The sequence below is a fragment of the Trichosurus vulpecula genome, chromosome 2 (assembly GCF_011100635.1).
Source record: "Trichosurus vulpecula isolate mTriVul1 chromosome 2, mTriVul1.pri, whole genome shotgun sequence".
Classification (NCBI taxonomy): domain Eukaryota; kingdom Metazoa; phylum Chordata; class Mammalia; order Diprotodontia; family Phalangeridae; genus Trichosurus; species Trichosurus vulpecula.
This window is the reverse complement of record NC_050574.1, coordinates 213,549,591-213,574,291: the sequence shown is the minus strand read 5'-3', so window position 1 is coordinate 213,574,291 and position 24,701 is coordinate 213,549,591. Positions and strand designations below refer to the sequence as shown.

At 37.2% G+C, this 24,701-nt stretch overlaps 1 protein-coding gene across 4 annotated transcripts in view; it reads right to left on the bottom strand.

Moving 5' to 3' along the window:
• Positions 1-24,701, bottom strand: part of SLC4A10 (solute carrier family 4 member 10) — a 274,145-nt gene that overhangs the window by 22,731 nt on the left and 226,713 nt on the right. For all 4 annotated transcript variants that reach the window (XM_036743354.1, XM_036743356.1, XM_036743355.1 and 1 more), the window contains 5 exons: positions 18,700-18,861; positions 16,267-16,380; positions 14,774-14,935; positions 3,964-4,215; positions 2,458-2,526 (listed from right to left, as the gene is read on the bottom strand). In XM_036743354.1, the coding sequence (XP_036599249.1) occupies positions 2,458-2,526; positions 3,964-4,215; positions 14,774-14,935; positions 16,267-16,380; positions 18,700-18,861 (759 nt within the window). The remainder of the gene's footprint in view (positions 1-2,457; positions 2,527-3,963; positions 4,216-14,773; positions 14,936-16,266; positions 16,381-18,699; positions 18,862-24,701) is intronic.

The window sequence follows — 24,701 nt, the reverse complement described above, 5'->3', positions numbered from 1 at the left end:
GTCTTAACATTTTAGTTTCACTTGACATTCCATTCACATTTTTTTTCACCTCATTTGAGTGTTAGGTCCCTCGAGTTTCCTGGTTTTCAATGGGAATAAGCTATCACTGCACTCAATCCCATGTTCTCATCTTAATAATAATGGGAAGCTTTAAAATTTGATAATCACATTCCATTTTTATTAGGAGGTTGGATAAGACATTAACGGGGCATTCATTTTTCTGAACAACTCCTTTCTACCCATTACTACTTAGCCTCCTTGAGATGAATCACCATTGTTACTATAATTTTAAACAACAAATCATTGCAATCTTATTATGTATTTGGAGGATACTGTTCAATGGAGGATAAATAAGGAGAATCATTTATTTTGAATATTTAAAAAAGTAACTTATCTTCATATCTGTGTGTGTGGAGCAAAATTCATAAGATAGGACCTTCCTTAAAAAGAGGGAGGGGGAAAGTAAAATGAAATCGCTTGCCTTACATATGAATGTCTCAGATTTTATAGAACTAAAATTTCCCAGTGAATCTTTCTCCAGTTGTGAAGCTGTATAATTGCATAAGTGTACCTTAGTGTGTGGGTGTTTGAATTGTTGTTGTTTAAATGGCACATTTGCTTTACTTTGGGTTTTCAAAGTGTTGGAATGAATATAGAAGTGACTGTGCAGCTGAATACAAAAACAGTGTATGTGAGAACACTGTGATCTCTCTGTGTTTTTTCTACTGCATTTCAGAGTGAGAAGCCCAGATAATAAGTTTCTTAATATTGCCAGGTAACTTCTATAGAATCCTCCCACGCATAAGGGAAAGATTTAACTTTTCCCTTGTTAATACTGGTATTTAACAAATGTTCAATTCAAGTAATAGTAACAATGTTTTAAAAAAATTATAAATATTCTATTTTTCTCTTCTCCCGATTGCCTTTCCATTGCTCTACAATCACTAATAGTACAAGTACAAGACCTGGATGCTCCACTTCTATTTTCAACAAACTCTCCACGGAAGACTTTTCATCCTGTTTCATTTGTTGCTACTTAAAACTCATTAGATTTCTCTCCTAGGCCTTTGGGTAATGTTTTCTTCAATTCTCATTTGAAAGATTCATACCCCAAAGAATTCCAAAACTTGACATTTTTGTTTTATTCTAAACCTCATGGGTACAAAATCATGTGAGTGGAATTAGGGGAAAAAATCTGTCGAAACCTATCAAAACTATTTTACTTTGTTTCTTAAACTTATGCTGCTGTATTTATGTGAGCCTGGGGCCTAATAATAAATACTTTTCACTTAGAGATGAAATTAGTGCTAGTGGAACTTTTGCCAAAGGCAAAAAAAAACCAGCAAAACAAACAAACAAAACCTCTTCCGGCACTTTTCCCTGATTGCCTTACAGAAGCCCAGAATCATTGGAAGTGCACTTTTCTTGGAGGAAAAGTTCTTGGAATGAATGAACTTTTGTGTGGGGAAATTACATTATGCAACTCCTCTCAATAATCCTCCACCTAGTATCGTAATGGCCACTCTCCCCACCCATATCTTATCCCTTCGAAGAACTCTTAAAAATCAACTTAAGGTCTCCCTTGAATCACACATGTTTTTTTTTTTTTTCTAAATGTTGATCAGAGAGCCAAACTTCTACTCTTCTTTTTTTTTTTGAGCGTCAGAAGCTGGCTCTTTACTCAACAGAAGGGGCTCTGGGCTGGCTGGATGCCAAGAATAACTCTCATCCCACCTTGAGTCTTTTCTTGTGCCATGCTTTTAATATCTGGACAAATGAGTGAATGCAGAGTAGGCTTGTTATAAGAAGAACATACAGTTTATGTAGTTCATTTATTCAACCTGAGGTAAGTTAAACTTCTCAATAAACTTACCCTAGAATGATAGATTCTCTTATTCTGAGAGTAATAAAATGCTTGGTTTGTAGAATGATAGATTCTCTTATTCTGAGAGTAATAAAATGCTTGGTTTGTATATAATTGAGTTATGGAATCCAGCAAGGAAGTTCAAATGCAAAGGAAAACATTAAGCACTGATTGTTTGCTCCCAACTTCTCCAATATTAACAATGTCTTTTTACTTACTCAGAAAATACTCATTCTTTTTCTTGTTCACGGAATCTGTTTCATCCCACAGTGTTCATTTGCTAGTGACAAACACAATTCTGTAGGACTGTGGCAGGATTAGATGTAGAGAGTTGAATGGGACCTCAGAAGCTTTTTAGTCCAACCTCTTCTTTTTATAATTGAAGAAAGCTAAGATTCAGGGAGGTTAGTGACTGACTAGAAGGATTTTACTTTGGGATTCTATAGTCATGGTTAATATTACCCAACTGAGAGGGACTACATGAGATATGGGTTAGTGCTAGTTCCTAAACTGGCTATCCCATTGTCCATAGAATTTACCATAATATAGTACTTTGTGAAGGTTGCTACAAGTTTTTATCATGACATACTTACCTGAATTCCCTTTAGAGATGAGGCACCCATGTAAAGAAATACCCCATAAAGCACTGGCATTGGAATAAACTGGAAAGGGAGGAAAATCAGAGCAGAGAATAGCATATAATTTATTATTTTCAGATATCATTCTGAGATGTTATTTTATGCTTACCAAAGATATTCCTAGTGTGGCTATAGTAGAAGGAGAAAAATATATTACAATATATTTTTCAGAAAATTTGAGCTTTGTCTTTACAATGCTAAAATATCAAGATGAAAAGAGAAAAATGCAGTTAATATCTAGTTGCTTTTGTCAAAACCAGGCTGGAAGCTTGTAAATAATTGCATTTCCCCCTTTTTAATCCTGAAGTTTGGGCATCATCTCATTTACTATAGGATGCAAGCTCATAGGACAGTATAAAAATGTATAGAATTCTTGAAATTCTAATTCAAAGCAAAATAATTTGGTTATATTCTTTAGGTTGTAGCCAACCGAAAAAGCTTAAAATCTAATTAGATTAGATTGGAAATGTTCATTAAATTATTTGAGAGAAAGCAACCAATATTTAAAGTCTTACAATGGATAGAACATCCCTTTTAAATATAAGAAAATGAATGCATGCATGGACAATTGCCATGAAATAGGTTTACAATGCATTTAGAATAGGAGATGGCAAATGTGACCATGGACAAGTCTCTGCTCATCTCAGTGCCTCTACGCAATGCTCAATATCATTAATTGGAATTATATCTGCCCGCTGAGAAGAAAATAGACCCTTTACTTAGTTTGAACCTCCATCAAATTCAGGATATGTCAGATTTTCATTGCAAAAAAAAATCAATGATGACAGTCAGAAACAAAAAAATGCCTTTTGCCAAGAACTTGATCACAGTTATAATTTAATTTAGCCATTTCAGGATGATGTCCAATCATTTTCAGTTGTGTCTGACTCTTTGTGACCTCATTTGGCAAAGACTAGAGTGGTTTGCCATTTCCTTCTCCAGCTTATTTTACAAATGAGGAATTGTGGCAAACAGGGTTAAGTGACTTGCCCAGGGTCACACAACCAGCAAGTGTTTGAGGCTGGATTCAAACTCATAAAGGTGAATCTTCCTGATTCCAAGCCCAGTGCTCTATCCACTGTACTGCTAGATGCCTTCAATTTTAGACATTTACTTTTGTCAAATTAGAATTTATGTGCACGGGATCAGAGATTTATAGTTGAAAGAAACTTTAGAGATTATCTCTAACCCCCTCATTTTACTTATGAAGAAACTGAGGCCCATGTACTTAAAGAGGACTTCAAAATGTAAACTGGAAGTTTTTACTTTCAGTGAAGGTCATGTTTTTGCTTTTGGTAACATTAGCTATGTACGTTTATGTAAATAATATATTAAAGAGAACACAATCTAACATTTTGACCAATTCAATGAACCACTTCTGCAAAATGGAAATTTTCATTATTTACAATGACACATATACTTTGCTTCCTGATTCCATATATAAAGTTAGGCTTGATTTACCTTAAGAATGCTGGTCATAAAGACAGATGAACCCATAAGGACAAAAATCATGAGCCCTGTAACTCTTTGTTCTCGGATGCCAAGAAATTTGGGTTGTTCCCCTGGGGCTGAACATTCAGATTCCAGTTTCAGGCTGTTCACATGAGTAATCGAAAGAACTGTGGCAGCCACAAACCATGGGAGTCCCATAATGGAGCACACGCCAAGCATGACTGCCACCATCAATAAATCCAGATGGTACCCACATCCTTTCTGTTGGGAGGAAACAAAGATTCTTACTTCTAATACTTGTAGAAAGACCAGGAGTAAGTACTACCACCCATTGGTAGCAGCAAGAACACAAGAGATATTATTTACTATTTTATACCTTGTGTGACTTGCACTAAAATGTCATAAAAGTCAAAGATGTAAAAGTGATAGACACCTAGAAAACTAGTTTCGTAGGCAGATGTACAGCAGCTAGAATCAATTTTAGAAGCTCATACTTTTACAGATAAAATGTGTTCCCAGATTAATGTCATCTCAATATTTCCAACATATATGTAAATTCGGGAGGAAATTAAATTCACATCTATTCACCAAATATTATTAAATATCTACTATGTGCAAGACATCACACACTGAGTTGGGAATACAAATATAAAGAAAAAACATACTTGTAGTCACGGGGTTCATATACGATTGGGAGAGTGATATACAACATGTATAATTCAAGGCAATTAGGTGGCATAGTGGACAGAGTGTTAGATATGGAGACAGGAAGACCTGAGTTCAAATCCTGATTCAGACAAGTTATTCAAGCCTTAGTTTGTCTCAGTTTCCTCATCTGTTAAAATGAGGTTAAAAATAGTGTGTACCTCCCAGTGTTGTTATGAGGACAAAATGAGATAATATTTGTAAAGTGCTGTATAAATCTTAAAGTGCTATGTAAATGCTAGCTATTATAGAAAAAGAAAACCAAGCAAATCCTTTTGGAGGAGGTGGTACTTGAAATGAATCTTGAAGGAAGACAAGGATTCTGAGTGATAAAGGCGAAGGGAAAGTTTCTGAAAATGCATGGAGGCAGGAGATAGGGTGTCAGATTCAAGGAATGACTAATAATCTGCTATGGATAGAACGTAGAGTGCATGAAAGGTAGAAATTCTATAAAGACCTGAAAGATGATCTGGGGTTAGAACAACAGGCAACAGGGAGCCACAAGGCTTATGAACAGGATAATGAAATGGTCACATTGTGCCTTAGGAAGATTATTTTGGAAAATTTAGGATATGAATTAGACAGGGGAGATTGAATTAAGAGAGAACAATTAGAAGGCTATTACAATAATCTAGGCAAGAAATGATGAGTTCTTGAATGAAGGTGAACATAGAGAAGGCAATAAATGTGAGATATATTGTGTGAAAGGAGATGATGGCGAAGGAGAGTAAAAAGTCGAGAATGGCTATGAGGTTAGAAACCTGGGTGGCATAAGAGGATGGGAATGCCAACAATGCAATAGAAAAATTTGGAAGAGGGGAAAATTTGAAGGAAAAAATATGAATTCTGTTTTGGACATGATGAATTTGAGATGCTTTATTGAACATAAAGGAGGATATATTCGTCAAGCAGTTGGCAATGTGGGTATAGAGCTCAGAAGAGCAATCTGGGATGGATTTAGGAGTTATCTACATAAAGATGACAGTTGAACTCATGAGATCTTATGAATTCACTAGTAGAGAGCTTGTAATTTGAGAAGAAGGGAAGACCCAGGAAAAAGCCGTGGGGGATACCCATGTTTGAGGAATGAAGGAGGAAGGAGAGGGGAAGAAATGGGTGATGAGTCTGAAAAAAGATGGGTATTCTCCATGGCTCTGCCCTGGGTCTTCCCTTCTTCTCAAATTATGGATTTCTCACTAGTGAGCTGATAGGAAGTGACAAAAGATAAGAAGGGAACCAGTAGAGAGTAGCACTACAGAAGACAAAGGACTATATCCAAAAGGAAGGAGCATGTGACAGTGGAAAAAGCTACAAAAATGTCAAAGGTGATGAAGGCCAAGTTGCAAGACAACCAGTAACTCTGACAAGGAGAAGAGGCCTGTCTTCCCTCAGAGTAGAACAGAGGAGAGAATTATTAGAGATGTATACTGGCTTTGAGGTATGGGCCAGAGGAAGTGAGAGAGGAATCAAGATTGATAACCTCAATTTTCTCAGTAAAATTAGAGGCGAGGCAATCCAGTAAGAGACAGGGCATCAGAGAGATATAGAGAGGATGAGGAAAAAAGAATAAGGCTTGGGACAGCTTATCTGGGGAGTGGGATAGAGTGTCATTTTGGGGAGAATGAAAAGATTACCTTGCAGTATAGAAGGCCCAGTTGAGATTAGATGACATAAACTTATAGTGAATCCAGTTAGTCTAGCCATGTAACATCATTTGGCAGTGTTTAGCAGAACAGGAATAAGAAGAGAAAAGTCAGATGGTGAGGTTCATTTTGGGCTCAGGACTAGCAAAGCATAAATGTTGGTAAAACAGAAGGACAGGGTTTCAAGAGTGGAGGATAGTTAAGTTGGTCAACTATAGGGTAAAGTGTATGAAGAAAGGAATGCAGAGCCAGAACATGATTGATGTTGATTAGAAGAGAAAAGGATAGAAGGAGTTGTGGTGAGGGTAAGTTTAGAAGAAGTGAAATGGAGAGGGAGATAGAAAGAGAGGAAATCAGGAAAATAAGGGGGAATTTCAGAATTTGAGATAAATCACAAGCTTAAGGAGATCAGGAAATGGGAGTTTGTCAACCATAAGATGGGGGAAGAATTATATGATCAAGTCCCCCAACTTCCAGGGTCCTCTGACTCCAGCACACAATGGAGATTTAGGACTGGTGGATTCACTTTTCGCAGCTTGAGACTCCAAACCTTGAAGCTGTCAGAGAAGGCATCAGGGAACGCTGCCTAGGCATGTAGGTCAATGATTCCATACAGCCCCTCCATACAAGGCTGACTCTACCCTTATTATCAGCCCACCTGAATGATGAGACAATGTTCCCTTTGGTACCCAGAGGCCCCAAATGTACTTTGCCCCTTTTCTTTTACTTTAGGAATGACTTTAGAAATGACCCTATTTACTTTTCCACTTGAGACTCTACTCTCAAATTTATCTGTGTGATAGACATTAGCTTCTGTAGTATCTTCTTTTCCATTGGTTCCTTCTCTCAGGCCTCCTCTATCTTAAAACAAAACAAAACAAAACAAAACAAAACAAAACATATTTCTTTGAGCCTGCAGCCCTTCTAGCTATCATCCACTCCCTTCTTCCTTTTGCTGCCAACTCCTCAAACATGTGGTCTACACACACAGCCTCCACTCCTTACCATCTGAAGTCACTGCAATCTGGCTTCCACCCCCACCATTCTATGAAAACTGCTCTCTTAAAGGTTACTGATGACCTTTTTCTTGTCAAATCCAATGGCCATTTCTCAGGCTTCATTCTCCTCAGTCTTTCTGTTACTTCTGATACTGTTAACCACCCACTTTTTCTGGAGTTGGCCATCCGCTCTTCTCTCACTACACACACTCCCTCAGTGAGCTCATCCACCCTCATGGCTTCAACTCTCCCTTCTATGCAGATGATCCCCAAAGCTTTATCTTCAGTCTCAACTTCTCACCAATTCTCCAGTCCCATATGTTGAGTATGGAACATCTCTGCTTGGATGTTCCACTGTCATCTTAAAACTTATGCTCAAGTTGATCTCACTATATGGACCTTAAACCCACCATGCCCTGCTGCCCAGCTTTCTCATTTCCATCACTTGTACCACCAATATTTCTAGGCACATAGTCATCTTTAATTCTTCTTTCTCCTTGGTCTCCTTTGCCTAATCTGCTACCAAATACTATTCCCCCCCCCTTTGAAACATCTCTCAGATTTTCCTTTCCTCTTTATTTCCTATTCATACTATCTGTTCATTCATGCCTTAACAAAATAAGTAGTAAATCAATTCAACAAGCAGTTATTAAGCTTCTAATATATACTAGGCACTGTAGGGATAGGAAACCAAGAATCAAAACAGTCTCTGCCTTCAAAGAGATTATATTCAAGTGGAGAGGAAGGTGGATGTTTCAAAGGGGGTAAAAGACCAGCACGAGCCCAACAACAAGAATGCTGCCAGCACAGGTTCTTTTGATCTGCTTTACTAAGGAAAGTAACGTTAAGGGGTTAACAATCTTACTTTAATCCAACATATGTATATAAACTCGCTTAGTTCAGGAGGAAGAGCCAGCAGCCTGAACTTCAGATCAAATACAAACAAATTACAAACATACATAATATAAACAGACCAAATCACAATTTATAGTTACCAAGAAACCATCAACATCTGGGTTGACGAGCTGGGAGGCTCTTAGAGAGGCTGCCCAGAGTCCCATGACAACACTCCTCCAGGAGTGAGAGCCTCAAGCAAAACAGCTCTGTTCTCTCTTTTTATACACTCTTTAGACCGATCTGAGTGACCAGAACTTAGGCGCATACCATAGGCTCTGGTCTTAGCAACTCTCCTTAGGACCTTGAGGGCTTTACGCCCACATTGGCTTAGCACATAGTAATTAGGGGTTTGGGCCTGGGGCTTTGCACCTAGTAAGGTTCAATCAAAGACACTTGATTAATTTAGCATTCTAAAACAGTAAAAAAAAAAGTCCCAACTTAATATTACAGTGGTATATGGAATATTCAGGTTTTCATTTCCTTTTGCCTGGACTACTAAAATAGTTGGTCTCTTTGTCTCCAATTTCTCTCTACTTTACTGCTCCCAGACACATTTCCCTAAAATACTGTTTTTGTGCCATCATTCTCTTGCTCAATAATCTACCATCAGTCCCTACTACCTGTCAAAGTGAATTGAAACTCTTTTGTTTGATTTGAAGGGCCTTAATAATTTGGTCTCACCTTACTTATCCAAACATTGCCTCTAGCAACCCTTTGCCACAGAAAGACAAATTTCATCTTTCCGTATGAAAGCTATGATCGTTCTAAGCAAAGTTAACAAACAGCATGAACAAAGACACTCCTGGAGGTGAGAAAATGAAATTCATGTTCAGACAACAGCCAATACCATAGTCCGATTTGGATAGAACATATGAAGGGGAATTGTGGAAAATAAGATAAAAAAGGAAGTTTGGTGTCCAATCAGGGATGGACTTAATGCTAGGCTAAACAGCTTGGATTTTATTTTGTAGGGAAATACAAATATTGCTGAAGGTTTTCAAGTGTGACAGACTCAGAACTGTAGTTTTAGAAGATTATGCTGGCAGTGATAAGTGGGATAGATTTTGGGGGGGTGGGATAGTACAGATGTAGAGATCACTTAAGAGTCAACTTTATTGTATATTTAAAAAGAATAGCAATTTGTACATAATAGATTGGTAGTTTCATGTGCAATCAATTTTTTTATTATACTATGTCATGGAAATGCTTGTTTTATTTCATAAATTAAAAACTCAATAAATTTTTTTACTAAAAAAAAGAGTCTACTGCAAAAATCTAGGGATGAGGTAATGAAAACCTAAACTGTAGTGGTGGAAGTCAGGAGAGAAAGGAAGTGGCAGAACCCCCAGGACTTGGCAACTGTGTAAAGGGGAAGGAAGAAGAAGAAAGGCTTGGTTCATCTATAAAAAGTAGGCATCTTTGCTTTAAAAAGTGGGATGGGCGGCAGGTTTACCAATAATGCATGCATTACAGCTTTAACCAATATCACTATTTGATAAGTGAACTCACAGGGCCCAGATTCCAAATCATCCTGAATACCTGTACCTTGCACAAAGGATTTAGAGCTGGAAATGAACTAGTCTAACCCTCTAATTGTACAGATGAGAGAGATGAGGCCAGAAGTAGATGACCTATTCAAAGTCACATAAGTAATAATTAGCCAAGCTACTTGTGACACCAAATCCGATTCTCTTCCAGATATTGCTGACCATGTTGCTTCCTCACCTAGTAGGGCCTTAATAAATGTCTATTAAATTGAATTTGCTGAATGCATGTCCATTTAAGGCTTTCCTCTGAATCAGCTACCCTTCTTTTTTCTCACCATTTCTTCAGAACCTTTCCCAGAAAGACACCACATTGGGTGATCAACATAGGACAATGTTCTGAAGATAAAGAAGAAAGAATGAGGGAATTTCTTTGCAGAGATCATTTTCTCCTGAGCAGCTTCATGCCTCTAGCAAAAAAGAATGTGGGTGGTGTGGTAGTTGGTGGTGAAGTAGTGCAGTTAGTTACACAGTTGAGGGAATTTGGTCTTTAGTATGATCACTGCAATATGACTTAAAAATCTTTTGAGTGCCAGTAGTTTGGGGAGCAATTCTCCTCTTCAGGTCTGAGTAAGTGTGACCAAATTGGGGTGGTGGGAAAGAAAGAGAGGTTCCATGCACAGAAAGAGTACAATGTTAATAGTGCTCTCCTAGATGTGAAGAGAAGCATACTTATTAAGAGATCCTGTCAAAAAGTCTTTACAAAGAAAATGGCTGTCAAGGGTTAGTGCTACATACTAAGAAAAAGGATCTTAAGCAATTCTAAGTGAACAAGTTCCTGGAAGTCTTTCAATACAATATGTGAAGAAGAAGCATCTGGTCCTTTTATAAACTGTAATGGAAAGTCACTTCTATAATTGAGAGTTTAGTCACCTATCACTCTCAAGTAATAGTTCTAAAGAAGGAAAAATGATGATATGTGGATTAGACATGTTCTATTTAGCCACAGAGGGCAGACCTAGGAAGAAGTGGTATATCTTATAGTAGGGAAGATTTTGGTTTGACTTCCTAATGATTAGAACTATTAGGTTCCATTTCCTCATCTGTTGGAGATCATAGGATTATAGATTCAGAACTGGAAGGGTCTTTAGGGGCTATATAATCCAAGCCTCTCATTTTATAGATGAGGCTACTAAAGGTCAGAGAGGCACCCAAGACCATGCACGTAGTAAGCAACAGAACTGGAAGGGACTAGAATCCACACACTCTGACTCTAAATCTAGCACTCTTTTGACAGTATCATTCCACCTTTATATTGTAGAGAGAATTCAAGTTCAGGTATAGATTGGACTAGATGATCTCTGAGATCCTTTTCTCTTTTTAAAAATTGTATTTTTTTCAGTTAAACTTTTGTTTTTCTCCTTCCCAACCCTCCTTCTTTTGGAAAACAAAGAACAAGAAAAACAAAACCCTTGTAAGAAATATGTATAGTTTGAGAAATCCTTTCAATCCCAAGTTTCCATAAATTCTGGGTTTGTCCAGAATCACCATTGAATTTGGAGACTACATAACAATGAAAGATGCAAAGTAATTGTTGCCATTAGAACATCCCTTCTGAATGATGCTTACTGCAGGTTCATGGATGATGATGGTGATGAAGTGTGGCTTGGGAGTTTGGGAGAGAGGCCTCAGGCATGTCTTGGGCTTGTCCTACTCCTGCTGTTCCCTATGGCTTCATCATGAACCATAGCTTCCTCAGGGGCTTAAAACTCCACAACTGTGATTTCCAAATCTGTTTCATACTTAAGCGGGATACTAACTTAGAGGAAGCAGGCAGGATATACAATTCCTTCAGAAAAGATGTTCTAGAATTAAATCTGTGTGTCTTTGAAGGGGAAGGACAGAAACTATAAAAATACCACTTCCCCCAATAGTTTCATGTACCAAGGAGGACATCTTGATTAAATACAAATTGAAGAAATTAAAACCATCCAGAAATTCACATCACCTCAAAGTCTTCCCACTTGACTTTCATTTAAAATGTGTCTTTACATACTTGGACTTCCTCACCAAACTAGTAGCTGGAATAAATGCCAGCCAAGAGGAAGTATCCCCCTCTTGGTGCATAACAGAGAGATCTTTACCTTCTGACATGTTTCTGTGGAATTTATTCTCAGATAGAGACAGGACTGGAGCATTGATTCTCACATTCATATATGAATCATAGGAAATGGACATATGGAAGGAAAAGGGAGCATAGCAACAGGTGATGCTACACCAGACCCCACTAAAACCAACATGCAGCAAGACAAGAGGCCAGCCAAGAGGACCATCTGATACCCAGATGCCACTGCTGAAAAAATTCATTCCAAAGCTTGGCAGCAATTTCCTGCATCTGTCAAGTTAACCACATGAAAGACTATAGATTGACATGAAGAACCAGGCTGACAAAGAGGGCAGAAAAGAACACATCAAATGCTATAATCCTCAAGAGGATGTGGAGCCAAGAGAATGTTGCAAATGCATTCATTTACTCAAGTGATCTGTGATTGTATTGCTCCTTATTAAAAGTGATGTCAAAGAAGAGTGAACTGTCTGCAGATGCACGTTGAGATGATCCTAATTAGATTTTCATAAAAACTTTTCATAAGTTAGATTTTCATAAAAAAGTGATTAAAAAGATTTTCGCCCATTGAGAGAAAGCCCATTTCAAAACTCTTGTAGATAGAATGTGATTACCCTTTGACCCTTGATTCTCATTGTTAGGCACATATCCCAAAGAGATCAAAGAAAGAGGACAAAGGTCCCATCTGCACAAAAATATTTATAGCAGTTCTTGTTGTACAGCAAGGAACTGGAAACTAAGGAGGTACCAACCTATTGGGGAATGGCTAAACAAATCATGGTATACGAATGTAATGGGATATTATTGTGCCATAAGAAATGGAGAAAGGGACAGTTTCAGAGGAAACTGTGAAGGCCTCTGTGAAATCATGCAGAATGAAGTGAATAGAACTAAGAAAACAATATATATAATGACACCAATATCATGAAGAACAACGACTTTGAAAGACTCTAGAACTTTGAACAATGCAATTACAAATTCTGATTTTAAAAGGGCTGTCACAGTTCCTAAGAGTAAGGAAATGGACTTAAATGAAGATTATGACATACCTCTTTATACATGGCCAAAGTAGGGTTTGATTTTTTTATTACTCAATTGAGGGCAAAGAAGTGGAAGGGAGAGAAAATAAATTGATGGGAAAAATGAAGATGATAAATTATAAATTAAAAAACCAAGTAGGTATCCTTAGATTGTTTTTCAAAGAGGCTCAGACTGAAAGTATTCCTCTTTGCTAAGTAAAAAAGACAAGACTGTAGATACATGATCATACAAAGTCCAATAAAAGGGTATCTGCAAAAGACCTGAGAAATGGAGTAGGGAGAAAGGAGACAAAAGAAAAAGAGATAGATGGCTACAAAAAGGTTTAAATATATTAGCATTCTTCCTGAATCCCTCTATCACTCTACATGATTTTAAAGATGCTGTCATGAATGCTCAGATAAGATATTAACTGAATTACTCTGATTGCTATCTTTACTCGAGAAATTTTTCCATTGAAATTAAGGGATCTCTGTCTTTTCATGAAGGCTTCAAAAATCAATCTTTGATAAGTATCTAATGTTTATAATATGACTTTCATTTCTCCTAAAACACAAGAAGACCTTTTTGTTTCCTCTCAAAGCAGATATTTGAGGAGGTTTTCATCACTTTTTGGAAAGTATTAAAGCAACAGAACAATGTTTAACAATGAACTATCATGTCTGTTTTATGGCTATCTTTACTTGAGTCTGTGGCTCTGATGATATCTATGAAAGTTACTGTGTCCTTTTATGCATGAGAATGAGACTAAGTTAAAATGTTAAAAAGCAAAGAGAATTGGGGGAGAGGGGTTGGTGGGAGGGGTGGTAAAAATCTCATCAACTATTTGATAGTTGGAAAAGTAAGGAATCTAAATTTAGGCATTCTAAGATTGGTAAATTTTTGCTGAAGGCTTTCACTAATCTCAGGTGGTATTTTCTAATAATGCATAAATTATTACAGACATATCATTTGGAAAAGCTTAGCAATTACCAAGGACACGTGACAACAATAAACATAATATTTAATCTCCTTCAAAAAAAGGTTGATACACTAAGTTGTTCTTTCCAATTGTAATAGAGTTTAGCTTTCTGGTCTCCATACAATTATTCCCTGTGTCACATTTATTTATTACAAATAGCTATTGCTTTGTGCATTTTCAAGTTAATATCATATCTGCATCACAACAAATAGTTTAAAAAGAAATTTTCTTATCTCATCAAGGCACATACAATCCCATAAAACACTATATGATTTCAATTGCTCTGGTAATCTAAATTTTTTTCCCCTATGTTTTCAAGGGTAGGCATGTGAAAATAGTTGGCAATTCCCCAGGATATCGGAACAAAAACAAGATAGTGCATGTTCCATTTTTATAAAGATTGCTTTAGATTTTTTTTAACCACTCAATAACAGTATTGATTGCATTTAGCATGGGTTACTGAAAAGGAGAGTGTTCAGTCTAAGCATCTTATAGTAATTACATAGCAGCTAAAAAAATTTTCAGTTTTCACAGAAGCAAAGTGAAATCATATCTAGTTAGCACATAAGTGAAGATGAAGTGACTTCATCCAAATATTCTATTGTATTTATTAAATAACAAATAAAATAAACTGTTTTATTTATTGAATTCAGTGAGAATGCCACATACCCCTCTCTATAATACGAGGCTTTCTTTTTTTGTTCTTAGAAAAAAATTTTAGTTAGAAAAAGTTTTAAGAGAATGAAAGGAAAAGAATTTGAAGACTAAAAGAATGGTGTCTATGATTCACACAAGTGTGTGTAAGGCCAAATTAAAAGGGGAACCAAAGCCCTAAGGTTAAGATTAATTGATAGCATATTGCAGTTTGCAAAATAATAAACGAGGTAGAATATGAAAATTCTAAACAATTCTAATCAATTCCAGTTAAATAAATTTATGTGCCTTAAGTTGAAAGTTTAACAACATACCTTTAGCTTGTGCTCCTTTCTGTTGATAATGACTGCAGTGATTTGTTGGTCCATGAAGATAAGAATAGTACAAAGCAAAGCTGGAACCACAGCAGCGATCACTGTCCACCACGGATTTGGTCCCAATGGGGTAACAAACCAGCCACGGTCATCCCTAGTAGGCTGCGTGAATTTTAAAATGTGTACTGTTAATATATAATAATGGTACCTATTCCATTGGAGTCTTAGAGAAGCTACCAGGAAGATTGATGAGCTGATCAGTCGGTAAGTAGAGTCAAATAGCATCTTCAGAACAAAGGATAAAAAAGCTACTCTAGCATAAAATTGAATTAAAATGTTATATTGCATTAACTTTATAAATATCTTTTAACTATCAGCAGTGTTATATGCAGAAATACCAATTAGAAATGTCCATAGAAAGTTTTAGGTTTTTTTTTTAAATTTCCATGAGTCTTCTTTTTTCTAATGGTGTACCCAAGTTTTAGTATTGACTGGTAAATTTCATTTACCCCTCTGTCATTCTATACTTCTGTGCTAGCAATCAAAATGGCTCTTAGCACTCAGTTCAACCAAGTGCCCTTGAAGAGTTTGGCCTTTGTTTCCTTGATTAGATTGGGAGTCCTTGGTGACCTCCTTGCCTCAGGGGAGGGCCTAGTTTACATGGGTTTGAGTGGCATGTTTGGGACATCAGAGGCTTTTAGACCATGTGGGTTTAAGTCGCCTCTTTGTGATGATTTTAGGTCACATGGGTGAGTTGCATGTGTGACTCACCCTTGACCCTGAAAAAGATATAAAACCAGGGGTTGGCTTTCTCTCTCTTGGAGCTCTGAGCCACAGGAGGAGTGGCACATGACTCTGGGCCAGCTGTTGTCAAGGTCCCTGGCTTGCGAACTCAGATGTTGATGCTTTTTGGTAACTATGAGTTGTGATTTGGTCTGTTTCTAATGTATCTTTGTATTTGTATTTGCTCTGAAGTTCAAGGTGCTGGCTTTTTCCCCTGAACAAAGTGAGGGATATTTGTATGCTGGATTAAAGTGAACCTGTCAACCCCTTAATGTTGCTTTCCGTAGTAAAGCAGATCAAAAGAACCTGCGCTTTTGCAGCATTCTGTGAACTGGTTGTTGTTGATTTCACACCCCCCCCACAGCAGCTGCTAGCCGGATTATTGAAACAACTTCTTAAATGTTCATGTAAATGGTTGAGGTGACAAGGTTCTCCATTACAAAAATTCAAGCTGGACAAATAATACTAGATAAATAAATAGTAACTGGCATTTAGGCAGCGTTATAAATTTTACACAAGTGTTTATACACTATATTGGGGGAGAAGAGGAGAGGAGAGATGGGGACAGGAGGGAAGGGGAGAGAAAAAGAGAGAAAAGGAGGGGAGAAATGAGAAGGGGTGGGGAGAATAGAGGAAGAGAAGGAAGAGTAGAGGAAGGGAGAAGAGAACAGATAAAGAGGAGAGGAGGGAAGGGGAAGGGAGGGTTTCACCTTGAAAACACTTGGAACTTTCAGTTTTGGAGATGGAATTCCAATGGCATAGTCAATTAAAACCATAGACAAAATAGTAAGAAAGACAGCGAAGTCACTCACTATGGATCGAACCTAGACGTAACGAAAAACAATAAGTCATTTGGTGCAGTGAAGTATTATGTATTGCTGTGTGAGTCAAAGAAAATGAAGCTTATGGCAAATATTTTAAATGGAATTTAGAGCATAGAGCCACAAAATTCCATCATTATGGGTTTGGTTATTATCCTTAACTTTCCCTCTAAAGTAAAACAAATATGTATGTAAATAGTTTATAAATCAAGACATTGCTATAGCTATACCTATATGTTGATTAGAATTAGGGCTATTGAACTAGAGTCAGAAGGGAAATTTGAAGCTACCTAGGGAACCCTGCTTGCCTCAGTTTCTTCATCTGTAAAATGGGCTGGAGAAGGAAATGGCAAACCATTCCATTATCTTTGCCAAGAAAATCCCAAATGGGGTCCTGAAGAATTGGATACTACTGAAACAACCAAACAATGACAATACCGACAGCAACGTTAACTCCCCTCATTTTATACATGAAAGAACTGAGGGCCAGAAATACCTTCTATGGGGCAGATCAAGACACATACCCACACAGCCACACCCATGCTCTACCTTGTGTCACAGATAGAAATATTTAAAATTAGTCGGAACATAGCAGTGATGATGGTTGTGCTCCAATTTAATATTTAGTTGCTAGGTCTGTGAGCTTGTGAACTTTTAGAATTCAGAATAAGGTTGGGTAGTCTGGATTCTGCCTGAAGTTCGTGGCTCAATGTTGAAAATACCTTTTGATATTTGAGAGGAGATACTCAGTGAGTGGACTAAGAAAATAGACATGGAATTATAGGATTTTATAGAAGGAAGTGACTTGAGTACTCATTGTGAAAGCGAGTGTGGTACATGGAGCACTGAATTTGAAGTTAGAGGCCATAGATTCTGACCTTAATTGTGCAATTGACTACCAATGTAAGATAGGGCAGATCACCTAAGAGCTCTGGGCCTCAGGTTTCTCATCTACAAAACAAGGGGGATGAACTAGATGACTTCTAGAGTCCCTTCATCTAGGATCCTGTGACCTCATTTAATCTCATATCATCGATGGGGAAGCTTGGGTCCATGAAGTGATTTACCCCAGGTCATATATTTAGTGAGTGGCAAAGATAGGACTTGAATCTATTTCTAACGACTCTCAGCTCAGTCCTCTTTCCACTAGACCACATAATTTTAAACAGTTTATAGAAAATGTTTAAAAATAACAATAGCTAGAGTTTGCATAGTGCTTTCAGGTTTGCAAAGTGATTTACAAATATCTCATTTGATCCTGATAACAACCCTGGAAGGTATGTGTTATTATTACCCTCATTTTACAGATGAGGAAACTGAGACAAACAGAAATTAAATGACTTGCCCAGGGTCATAAGCTAGTGTATGAACCACATTTGAACTCAGACCTTCCTAAACTCAGAAGCTTAAAATATAAATATATGCTAAAATTGATACTGATTTAGATGCTGCTGCTAAGGATAGTTCAGTCAGGTCACCTGGCACATGAGGACGACAATGACGATATAGAGAAATGGGAAGAGAAGAATAGACACAATTAAAGGTGGTTCTAGGATCATGCTATGCGTCTCTTTCATAGGACATCCGTAAATTAAAGCAGGACCTGGCCTATGAGAGGATGTCTTTAAAGTACACAAAACACACGCAGTGGCTTTTGTTTTGGCTAAAAAGAAGGGTTACTCTATATTACATGATGAAATTCAGCCTAAAAGAAAAAGAAATCTTCCACCTACATAGGGGAAGGAGGTGGGGACCAAACAGAAGGCCTCTCTGGCAGGAACAGCACTTGAAGCATTTTCCCAGTCTGGAAATTTGATTATCATCTTCAGCTCACCCCCTAAAGAGCTTGTTTTTGGCTGGATCAGACGTTATAGGTGTTACTTTGCTGCATTAAATATTGAACTAAGCTGTTTCTGTTTATTTTCGATTCTAAACATGCAGATGTAATTGGGGTGGGAGGAAGGGACTGACACTTCTTTTTGCACCCATTGCCTACAAATCTGAACAACATTTCAATAAGCCCTGTATCTAATATCAAGTAGAGCCTTATAGAGGTTCTATAAGGTCTCTGTGAAGCCCAAAGGGGATGTCCACAAGGGGTGATGAAAAAGAGCTGGATCTAATATAGGCAAGGTGGGTAGGCAGCACACGGGGTACAAGTAACCAGGGTATATTGGAAGAAGATTATAATTGCCTGTCATTGGCATTTGGAGATGGGAAAAGAACGTGTGGTTGAAGCTCAGTTCAAAAATAACCACCATTCCAATATGACATCTTTCATATTATGTTGCCCATTTCTAATGAAGAATATGACTAAAGTACCTTTGTTGGAAAATACCGGCTAGTCTTGAATTGCTTCAATGTAGATGACAGGGTCACTGTGGAGAAGAACAAAATCACTGACCAGAAGAGGACATCTGGAACATATGGGTGCTCATGCCCACAGGCTCTGCCAACATATTCTCCATGCAAAGAATTACATTCCTGTTGAAGAGAATGAAAACAAATGGTGAAATTATGGAAATACTGAAGATTAGAACACACACGTATGTGTATATATGTATGCATGTATACACACATATATTTGATATAGCTAGTTTTTGTCTAAAGGTCTCAGAGTAGCTTACCTAGCATAAGCTCCACAAGATTTTCTGAGGTATGTAGCCTCTACTATCAGAGATCTACCATTTGAAATCTGAACACGAACATTCTCAAACCCTTTCCTTTTTAGGTCTAAGTTACAAATTCTTGTCATCTCTTATAAGAATGAAAGAGAACCTAAGGTTTATCAGTCAACAGGGATGTGTTGAATGCTTGGTATTGGTACTATGCCAGGGAGAGCTTAAAAACTAGTGGGAGAGGCAAAAGGAGCATACATAATAAAATTAGAAGTTGAGGAAATACTGTGATTCAGAGGTAGGAGAGATCATTACAGGGTAGAGTAGATGGAGATCAGATGGGAGAGGTAAGGAACTGAGCTGAAAACTGAAGACTAGAATACATCAATAAATAGAAGGGAAAATTGGAAGAGAAAATATTCCCATTTAGTAAGAATACCTATGTTTTTAAGATTAAATGTATTTCAAATGTGACTATAAGGATCCATTTGGATGACTAAATCAGGAAACTCATATTGATCTGATTGTGGAGAAATTAGGTGCCAGGCATAATTTGTCCATCAAGGGAAATAAATTATAAAAACTATAACATTTTTTCATTGTTCTGTGGTTTCATCTGGGAAAGGTTAATAGCATTTCCTGGATAATTAAGCATCAAGAACACAGGGATCTTCCAGCAATTCCATTATCTCCCCAAAATCTTGAAATTAACCACCAACTTCTCAAATGAGCATCTAGTTTTTAAGGTATCTAAGATATCCTTGGCTCATAGATTGCAGATAGTTAGAAAAGGAAGGGACATGCAAGTTCATTTGGTCCAGCTACTTAATTTTTCAGATGAGGAAACAGATCCAGGAAAGCTCAGTTACCTGCCCTAAATCACAGAAAGCTAGTAAATGAAAGAGTGCATGTTTTAAGTATATTTCTCAGTGGTTCAGGGATGGGGCAAATCATAAGGAAAATCCAGTAGAACACCACGGTCATGGCAAAGAGCAAGTTGAATAATTTTCAAGCAAGATCGGTGCCAGGCAGAAAAAGGTCAGAGAACAGGTTCACTAGAACCATCTTCCAATTTTGGAATTACACAAATGAGTGACAGAAGAGGGAAGATTAACAGGAAGAGAAAGATGCATTTTAGTGACTGTTCCTTTATACAACCTCTTTGTCCAAACTTTTAATCCTACCAAGTCAGATAATTCCAATCCAATTCAAGAAGCATTTATTAATAATAACAGAAAAAATAATTGCTAACATTTATATAGTGCTTTAAGGTTTGGAGAACATTTTGTTAATCTCACGAGGCCTCAGCAAACTTGTGAGGTAGGTGAAGTACTAGTAAATGCCTATAGCAAGACACAGATTCATGTCCAATGTCCTATTTGTTATGCTACTTAGTGTCCTCATATTAAGCGCTTACTATGTATACGGTTCAGGGAGAAAAAAGAAAAAAACCCAATATCCAAAAATTCTTGTACCCAAGGACCTGCCGTCTACTGGCACACCTGTTGGAGGCAAATGTGTGTAGCCAGTGAGGAGGAAGTCTGCCTAAGAGCCGCTCTGGGGTCTGTCTCTCACTCATTATTACATATTTTTTATTTATGGTAACTGGTACATTATCAGAATTAAGCCATTGGAAAAAGCAAATCCAATGAAAGGATGTTGATACATTCAATTAATAATGCCTAGAACAAGATGAGCATAAAGGAACAAACAAACAAATAGGCTTCTCTATTCTGGTCGGCAAATGAAGGGACACTGATTGCCTGTGGAAGTCCAAGGGGGCTGGAGTGAACCACAGGTCAAATCTTAGCTTCATTTCTTCCCCCGGGGCCAGAACAATGTTGACAAAAAGGGAATGAGTATCAAGAATTAAAACAGTTAAGAAATCTACCACCTGCATAAGGAGGGTGGTGGTGGTGTGTGTGCGTGCATGTGTGTGTGTGTGTGTGTGTGTGTGTGTGTGTGTGTGTGTGTGTGTGTGTGTGTGTGTTTGGGGGTGAGGGAGATCATACTGAGTCATATAGACAAATGATAATTTTACATAGCACCTGCTAAGAAAAGACTAAAAAGTGAGGTAGAGGAAAATAGAGACCGAAGCATGTTTTCCCCCCTGGCACATTTTGGCAATGAGAGAAATTAGTCAGAGTCTAGGCCACTTAAACTTAAGGTGGGAAAAGCAATAGATACAGGTTCTATGAAGGCATGCTCAGAGTACCAGATAGGAAAAGTCTATTCTGCCTGTTATCCTTCATCATTGCTTTGTAGAATTTTCCAGGAAGAGAATATTACAGTCTTTCTAATAACTCATTACACCATAAGGTGGCAGCAGAGTCCACAAAAATTTTCCTTTTTCAGGAAAGGATGAGAATTCTTAAAACCCCCACAGATTATGGTGAAGAAATAAGTAGATATTCCAAAGTTTGATTTTTCTTTTGTTCATGATGAAAAGGCTTGGGATATAAATTCTCATTTAGGAACATTTTAAAGGTCACAGTTTTCCTTTTTTCTGTTGATCAGCTAAGGCAAATCTTGCCTTAAATTGGTCTTGGTACAAGGAGAACTGTGAGGAAAATTCTGCCCTCTTTGATTTACACCATAGAGCAGTTTTTAATTGTCAAGTCTTGTCAATTTTACCTTCATAACATCTGTCTAATATGTCCTCCTCTCCTCTAACACTGTCACTATCGTGGCAAAGACTCTCATCACTTCACACCTGGACTACTACAACAGTCTGCAAACTGGTCTTTCTGCCTTAAATCTTTCCCCACTCCATTCTATCCTCCATCATCAGATTGGTCTTCCTAAAGCAAAGGTTTGATCAGGTTACTCCACTATTCAATAAACTCTAGTGGCTCTCTGTTACCTCCAGGATTAAACATAAAATCCTCTGGTTTTTAAATCCCTGCATGACTTGGCACCTTCCTATTTTACCAGTCATCTCATCCCTACTCTTCCTCTGTATACTCTAATCCAGTGACACCAACCTCTTTGTTGTTTCTTCAATGAGATACTCCAACTCTGGACTCCTGGCAGCATTTTCATTAGCTGTTCCCAATGCCTGGAAAACTCTATCTCCTCATCTCCACCTCCTGGATATCCTGGACTTCTTCAAGTCCCAGCTAAAATTCTATTTTCTATGAGAACCCTTCCCTGACCACCCTTAATAATGGTATCTTCCATTTGTTGATTGTCTCCAAATTATCTTGTTTGTATATAGTTGTTTGAATGTATCTCATCCATTAGAGTGTTAGCTCCTTGAGGGTAGGGACCATTTTTTGGGCCTTTCTTTATATCCCCAGTGCTTAACTTAGCAGTGTGCCTGGAACATAGTAGGTGCATGATAAATGCTTATTGACTGACTAATGATACTATAGAAACCTGTCAATGAGAAGTAGGTCCTTAGGAATCTAATATTCAATGTCTACAAAAGGAAAACAAAAATTCCAATTCAAGAAATCTATTAAAACCTACTATATCTGAGGTACCGATCAGGGAAAACACTGAAGAAATAGGAATCTTTGCCCTCATAGTCATAAATAGTCATAATATGTTAAGATAGAAAAGCTCAGTTTTGTTATCTTCCCCACATAAACCTAGACTTCTCTGGAAACAAAGTTTGTCTTTTAGTTATCTGCAAGAGCTCTGCCCCCTTTCCCAAGGCAATTTATCATAACGTAATGGAAAGATCACTGGATTTGGGGGTCAGAAAATCTGGGCTCAGAACTCGCCTCTACCACTTATTACCACCAGGGTGACCTTCAGCGAATCATTTTAGCCTCTGGACTTAGTTTCCTTATCTGTAGAATGAGCAGGTTGGACTAAAACTATGATTCTAAATACCTGTTATTTTCCAGACCACTCTAATTGTTCTTAACATCAGTTGAACTTTCGTGAACAATGGGAACACAGCGTAGTTAATGAGAAGCCACAAATAAATCTTAGGTCTCAATTTTGTCACTCCTTCGAACTCTTCTCTCTCTCAAAACTTTTGTAAGAATAGTTAAAAAGTGGCAAGAGGAACTAATATGTATATAAAGTGTTTTATAATCTTTTAGGAACTATATAAAATAATAATATTAATAATATTATTAATAATAATAATAATCTTGATTGTTATATACTCTTCTCTGGATTTCTTGGCAAGTGAAAATGTAACTGAAATCCTGAAAGATGATCAAACAGAAGACAGGAAGACAAAAAGGAGCATGCTCTAAAGGCTGGAATAATTAATCTCTTCATTAGATTGTCTTGCTCATTCCCTCAAATGAGATATTTATAAAGTTCTTGTCATAGTGACTGGTACATAGCAGGTACTTAATAAATGCTTGTGTCCTCCTTAACTTCTTGGTTTAAAGTCCTTGCATTCTTCTGCCTCTGTATTTTCTTTGGCTAAATCTTGATCTCTACTGTTGGAGATGGAAATGTCATTTCAAAAATATCATTTAACATGGTACAATCAAAGCCCTATCTACTAAATCTACTTAATAAATTATACTTATTTACAGGAAGCTGTAAACTTTATTTCGTTTACTTTCTGTGAATCTACTCAGACTGTGGAGAAGTGTGGCTTAAAAAAAACCCAAACAACTCTAATTTGGGCTTATTTATAGGCGTATATGAGGTGCAGCCTACCTTTCCTCCTTTGAAGTACCATATTCTCTCCACAAGCAAAAAAGGTGAATTTTGAGAATGAAAAATGGACACTATCAGAATGTTTGTTCATAGTCTTTTCCACCTAATAAAGGGCTCTGACTACAACAAGTACATAAAAAATGAATCTGCACTACCAAGGCATTAGTGTTATTAAGCTTGAGCGTTGGTCATTCTTTTTTTCTGAGGAGGAGTTAAATTTGGAACAAGTGTGCTGGTCCCATTTGTGTGTGTATGTAACTAGAGAACCTAAAACTCTAACCAGGAGAAAGGACTTTGTGTAAGTCTAAAAAAATGGAGAGAAAAGACTATTTTACCCATCAACTAAAGTATCATGAGGGATACAAATAGAACATGGTCCCTGCCCCAAGGAACTCTGTAGTTGGAGAAACCAAACGTAAACATATGAAAAATTATTCAAACAGCAATAAGTGAGATAATTAATGAAACAATGGAATACATCTAGGATTAGTCGGCAAATGAATGGAATAGCCAGTAATTCCAGAGAACTATTCCTGTCTGACAAGTTCTGTATAACACTGGAAAATACTGATAGCATAGAGAAATCAACCCTTTAAGAAGATTATATACATACATAAATACATACACACATATATTCATTTAAGGTAAACTGAATATTTTCTTATGCTATCTTTAAATTTAGACCTTTCAGAATGAGAGGATTTAGCCACTGTTTAGCTTTTCTTGTGGTGAAAAAGGCCATTTATGGTCAAGAATAGCAATTATACATTGCAAAAAAGCTGCATTTAGCTAATGAAAAATAATATGAAAATTTCTGCCAGAATGTTTGTGCCTCACAGGTGAACCAAAAACCAACAAAAACAATTTAGATTTGCTTTGATTGGAAAATATTGTTCAGAGTATAATGTTTGACCCTCAAACTTGTAATTCTTAAAAGGAACCATATGGTTATCTAGATTACTATAACTACAAGTCTTTCTTTCATAAGATACTCTGCTGGACTGGCTACCTTACATCTAATTATTATTCCTGTAATCATGTAGTAAGGTTAATATCCAGGACATATAAAAGCCA